Source organism: Typha angustifolia, chromosome 12 (assembly GCF_048772165.1).
Source record: "Typha angustifolia cultivar Huaian chromosome 12, ASM4877216v1, whole genome shotgun sequence".
In the NCBI taxonomy this organism is placed as follows: Eukaryota; Viridiplantae; Streptophyta; class Magnoliopsida; order Poales; family Typhaceae; genus Typha; species Typha angustifolia.
In genome coordinates this window covers 8,732,262-8,738,537 of record NC_133250.1, presented here as the reverse complement: position 1 = coordinate 8,738,537, position 6,276 = coordinate 8,732,262, and the positions used below count along the sequence as shown (strand labels likewise).

Here is a 6,276-nt window from a genome sequence, read left to right as displayed (position 1 = left end):
TTATGCCATGGATGGCATAGGAACAACGCTATACCTCTTATCTTTTTGACGGAAAAGAATCAGATGCCTCAAAAGATTAAGACAATTGCATCTAATCTGCCACTAACGTAGTTATTGGCGTTCTTAATCATGACAGCTAATAAATTCCCTCTTTGCATTACAGTTGGTACAGTAATTTCAAGCATGATTAGATCTGCTTTAAATATATTTCTTGTATGGAATAGGAATGTCACCTTATATGCTTCTATAAATTGTAAATTGTAATATATAAATACATATAGATGATCAATAGAAAGAATGGAGTGCAACCTCATCAACTAGTAAGTGCATACTTCCCCTATATAAAGCTTGGGAGAACAAACGTGACCAGTGGCCTCCCAGGTATCGCTTGACATGACAGAGTAATAAAGATCCACGATAATTTGGGTTCGACGTGACATTCGTCCTGAGACCAATTACAACCTACAATTATTATAGTCGGAGATTCTTGTATGCTATCAAACATTTATATCTATGTTTTCTTTTAGAGGAAACTATATCTTATTCTCAAGCTAAAATTTATTTCACACCCTCTAATTTCAATCACAGTAATTTACTTTCTTTAGTTATATTCAAATTAAATTTTTTTTTTAATATTTGATCAACGTACAGGTCAATTAATAGTGATTGAACTTTAGATAATACATATATATATATATATATATACATATATATTTCACCATGCAAAAATTTCCTAATTATAAAAAGTTTAGCAATTCTAATCACTCTCAATACAATGATGCCTCAACCTCATAAATGTTCTCTCAACTACTCAAGCCCTAAAGATTCATTTTAGTATTTATAGGGCTGGCTCAAAATGAGGCTTTTCCGTGGGGCGTTCGAGAGCGTCTAGTAAAAACACTACTGAACCTAAACTTGCGTTCGAACGCAAAGGCCCTGTTCGAACGCCTGCATCACATTTGCTCTCGAGTTGAGATTTGTGTTCGAACGCAACTAGGCCGTTCGAACGCCTGCATCAAGTTTGCTCTTATGTTAAGATTTGCGTTCGAATACGGCTACGCCGTTCAAACGCCTACATCACGCAGCCTCTATCTGAAAGCCACGTTGGAATGCTCTTAGGGGCGTTCAAACGTACTGGCACAAAATACTGAAAACTTGCTGAACTAAATTTGAGCCAAATTTAACACTCTTCTACTTATCATTCATCTGATAGAGTAGTTTATTTATATTGAAGGTTAACTTTGGCAAAAGTCTAGATGAACTTTTATATGCTTGCTAGTTTTATGCTCAGCATAATACAGCAAAAAAGCATGATAAGAAACAATGTGGTGGCGAAGATAACAGAGATTGAAACATTGCTCAAATTAATGTAGAAAAGAGAAGAAAATTGAACAAACTATTCATTTTTCCACAGATTACATAGAGTACTTATTTGTAACAACTGTAATTGAGTTCTTTGCTCTTATTGGTGGCATAAAGTAGACTGATTAAAATCACACAACAGATAACGCAGTAAACAAGCCAAATACGGTGGACAGACGAACCTACAGACATATAATGCTAACATTAGGTGTTTTCCAGCGCATGCTAGCTCCACAAGAGCTCCAGATTACTCATTGAGATCAAGGCAATGCTCACTGAAACATGAACGCTTTATTAGAATTTAAAGGGTGAAGTAATGAACATCAAAAACAATAATAAAAAAAAAAAGACAAAGGAAAATTATGGAACTATTAGAGCTCGTAATTATATATATATATATATATATATATCAACTAAATGATGGAAAATCAGTAAGTTGCTATGATCTTCGTCTGATGCGCATATGCAATGAAAATTTTCTTTCATGTATATCATTGGAAAAATATGAAACGTACCTATGAGCGAATTATATCAACCTTAATAAACAATGTTGGGAATGTGGACAACGATCTCCCGATCAGTTCCTTCTAGCCTCTCTATGAACGCTGTTGGCATATCCCTTAGGTACATATCTTTGATTGATTTAAGGTATTTAACACCTTCGGGTACCATCTTCAGATTCTGTAATCCAGTAAGCTCCAGAGTCTGTAGGCTCTTCATTGCACCATCCTCTACGTTAATCCAAGCAAGTTGCAGCATATCAGCTAAACACAGGTACTTAAGCTTAGGGAACCATCCTGTGAGAAAGGCCAAACCCTGTCCATCATACACCATGCAAAGATTAAGTGTAACAAGGTTAGACATGATAGACAAGGCAGCAATCGGATCTTCTCGTAGTCCAGACCACCCCATTACTAACTCTCTAAGATTTCCAAAGCTGCTAAATATGGAGGGCACAACCCCTTCCTCCAACCTCCCTCTCAACTTTAGTTTTTGCAGATTTGGTAGAGGTTTTAAATTTTCCAGATTAAGAATTTCATCTGTCCTACTGGCAAAAAGGCCCAAGGTATGAAGACGGGGGATCTTCGTGAGGGAGGCCCATAGTGCTTCGCAATAGCTTCGTTGCACCTTCAGTATATAGAGGGTTCTTATCTTCGTCAAGCTTCCAATCTTGCGGACTAAAACTCTGCTGGATTCTACACCATATAAAGTTTGTAAATTTCTTAAACTGCATATATCATCCGGAACTGATACACCACTAAAGCAATTAAAAGTTCTAAATTCCCAGTCATTATGACGAACCAGAAACAGATGTCTTAGCTTTTGTATCATGGTAATGTCCTTTGGCAACATCTCTACCGAAGTTTGCCTGAGATCCAACGTCTGTAGGTTCAATAGCTTCCCCAACGACCTGGGGATATTCTTCACTTTAGTATATGATACATCTAGATAGTGCAAATTAACTAAGTTAGCCACTGCATTGGGTACCTTATCAATATTGGCGTATCTAAGAGAGAGAACCCTTAATAATCTGAAGTTGGATGAAACGTTGTGTATGCAAGAAGACGACAATTGCTTGTCAAACAACATGAAAGAGCGAAGTTGTCGTGAACTTATGCTGGGTTGCAAGGTTTCACTACCTTTATGAATGGATACACGCCGAGCTTCATCTCCCAACTTTATTACCTCTTGATTGTCATATGCAATTCCAAACATCTCTTTCCTCGATCTTGTTAGAGTTATTTCCCTAACAACATCATGAATTCGAAGATATTTAACCCTTCCAAAATCATTCCTTTCCGCCACTTGCAACATAGACCGATGAATGAGTTCTTTAAGGTAGACTTCAGCCACATTCTCCATCGTCATCCCTGATCCCCTCTCCTCAATGAATCCTTCAGCTATCCACAGCCTAATTAACCGTTTCCTCGTAATCATGTCATGTTCAGGGAATAGGCCACAGTATAGGAAGCAGTTCTTCAGATAGCTAGGTAGATCAATGAAGCTTAGATTTAAAACCCTTGCCACCCAATTCAGCTCTGGGTTATTTTCTAGTTGCCAATTAAGTTGCTTGTAGAATAATCTCCACTCCTCTTCCTTCTCTTCTCTATAGGCGAGGAGACTGCCAATAGCTACAATAGTTAGTGGCAAGCCTCGGCACTTGTCCACAATCTTCTCGGCCCAATTCTTGAGACTTGCAGGACATCTCTTTCCATCTAGTCTCTCAAAGGCCTTTTTACAGAAGAGATCCCATGCTTCCTCTTTTGATAGAGTTGTTAGCTTCATTTTACGGTCTTCGTCTGCTAATGAGGCCACGTCTTCGCTCCGAGTTGTAATGACTACTCTACTTCCGCAATTGTTTTCTACGAATGTACGTTTTAAAAGTGACCATGCTTCTTTGTTCCACACGTCATCCAAGACAATGAAATACCTTCTTCCCTGCAGATGGCTTTGAAGTGTCTCCACCAATTTGGTATGATCCATGGTGTCAATGTCATTTGGAATTGCCTGATTCTTTTCCAAGAGTTTCTTTGCTACTCTTCTTAATAAATCATCAACCTGAAAGCTTTGAGAGACCGATACCCATGCACGATACCCAAAGTGTCTTTTAGTTGTTTCATTTTTGTAAATGCTACTTGCAAGAGTTGTTTTACCCAATCCCCCCATGCCACAGATGGAAATAATCGCACGACCTTGCTTCCCATCTGTCAACCACTCAATCAGATTTTGGGTTTCCTTTCCAAAACCTACAATTTCATCTTCACTTGTAAAGTAAGGGGATTCTGATACATGCTGCTCCCCGTGAGCATAATTATTTAGGTTGCTACTTCCTCCTCTTTCAGTAATTGAAATGCTATATCTATTTTTTATACTTGTGAGGTTCTGAAGACGGGCTTCGAGTTGTTTAAGCTGATCTGCAATATTGCGCAATGCAACATTATTCTTGGAATAAGGAAAGGTTTTCCTTAAAAATCTCAACTTCCTGCTTGTCTGTTGTTGCCCAGTGAGATATGCATACTCATCGATGGTGTCCTCAACCTCGTATGCTACCTTTCTTAATTGTTCCAACCAGGCCTCAAAAGTTTTATTATTGGCTTTATGTACATCTGCTTGACTTATATAGGCTTGCATGACCACAAACTCACTCTCAATATTCTTCATTCTGCTGTCAACTTCTCTAAGAAGTGATATGTCTTTTACTAGCTTGGAGGTTATTGTAGACGTTGCTGAATCAGCCAAGGAAGCACCGATCTTTTTTAGCACGAGAAACACCAAAGCTTCAGCCATACTTGCTCTCCTGATTTCAATTTTTTCTTTTCTTTAGGAGCTCAAATACTAAAAAGAAGAAAATTGCTTCAGCACTATTACACTGCAATTATTTGAATGGGAAGAATCAGTTGAGTGGAGTATGACACTTGCATTCTTGAATCTAGGATACAAGAAATCTTCTTAAGCCAAGTCAAGACTTATGCAGTCAATTTGTACTAAACGACCACTAGAATTATGCGTGTGATGGGAGGTGAGGTGATAGGAAATTTGAAATAATAGCAGTAAATCATAAAGGAGAAAGTCATCAGAGAAGATTGAAACTTAAAGCACAAAGCTTTACTTGGTAGTTTATAAAAAGATTCATGGAGATTCAAACAGAAGATCAAGATATGTTCAGTTACACTATAAACTACCAAGAAACCAACAAATCATCATTAGAATATATCTAGAAAACTATTTAATTGACACAAGGTAGACATTGCATCTAACACTTACGTATTGGAAGTACCAGATGAAGGTCAGCTTTCTAATGGCTGATCAGAAACCATTACATCTCAGTTCCTTCTACAATGGGTGCTGAAGCTGCCCTGGAACAGATAAGACTGTAAAGTAGTACTCAACTTCAAGTGTGATTTTATTTTTCATCATGCCATGGTTGGCGTAGGAACAACGCCATACCTCTTTATTCTTTTCGACGGAAAAGAACGAAAAGCATCAAAAGATAACTACAACCAAAGCTTGGGAGGAAAAATGTGGCCAGTGACCTTCCAGGTACGCTTGAAATGAGAAAGAGTAATAAAGATCCACGATAATTTGGGACCAATTACAACCTACAATTATTAAAGTCGGAGATTCTTGTATGCTATCAAACATTTATATCTACGTTTTGTTTTAGAGGAAACTATATCGTATTCACAAGCCAAAATTTATTCACAAGCCAAAATTTATTTCACACCCTCTAATTTCAATCACGGTAATTTATTTTGTTTAGTTTATTTAAATTAATTTTTTTTAATATTTGATCAACATACAGATTGACATTGAGGTCGATTAGTATCAATCGAATTTCAGACGATAAGTATACTGAAGGTATGTATATTTTTATTGTATCTTTATTATCTAAATTTTAATATATATTATTTTAGATACATTAAAAAAATTATTTAATTATTTATAATTTATCATTAATAAGTATATTTAAATTAGACCTCAAATATGATGAAAAAAATAATAGGTTTTAATTTAATTATAACTGTTAGTGCAAAATGACACAAATAACACCATGAGAGATGAAATAAATTTATCATGTGTCTATCATCATATAAAGAAAAGTGTTGTTCTTACACACCGCCACGACTAAGATACTTTTGATCGGAAAGTAACCACACCTAAGATGTGTAAAGATGTGGACAAAAAAAAAATTTCAAAAAAAAGAATTTCTATCTCAATCATTCTCACTTGTATATTTTGAATATTAAACATTGCAAATATTTTATAAAAAAATTAGTATAAAGGATAAATAGTTAAAACGGGACATTTTGTAGGAGCAATCAAGGAGAGCTGAACGCAAAAATGAGTTCCTTGTCTGTCTGCTCAAGAAAAGCTGAAATTACCAGCATTTTCAAGGGCTTTTTTGTCAAAATA

General features: G+C 36.3%; 1 protein-coding gene across 4 annotated transcripts; it reads right to left on the bottom strand.

Moving 5' to 3' along the window:
* Window positions 1-1,393: 1,393 nt before the first annotated feature.
* LOC140771677 (disease resistance protein RPM1-like) lies at window positions 1,394-5,266 on the bottom strand. 4 transcript variants are annotated; one of them, XM_073113279.1, is made up of 5 exons: window positions 5,128-5,266; window positions 2,851-4,732; window positions 2,665-2,773; window positions 1,878-2,558; window positions 1,394-1,637 (listed from the first exon to the last, which is right to left on the bottom strand). In XM_073113279.1, exons 2-4 carry the CDS (start codon window positions 4,648-4,650, stop codon window positions 1,900-1,902), a joined length of 2,568 nt encoding a protein of 855 aa, XP_072969380.1. In that variant the 5' UTR covers window positions 4,651-4,732; window positions 5,128-5,266; the 3' UTR covers window positions 1,394-1,637; window positions 1,878-1,899. The 4 variants fall into 4 exon arrangements, with proteins under 4 accessions (XP_072969380.1, XP_072969378.1, XP_072969377.1 ...); XM_073113277.1 differs by having other exon boundaries at window positions 1,878-4,785; XM_073113276.1 differs by having other exon boundaries at window positions 1,878-4,732.
* Window positions 5,267-6,276: the final 1,010 nt, after the last annotated feature.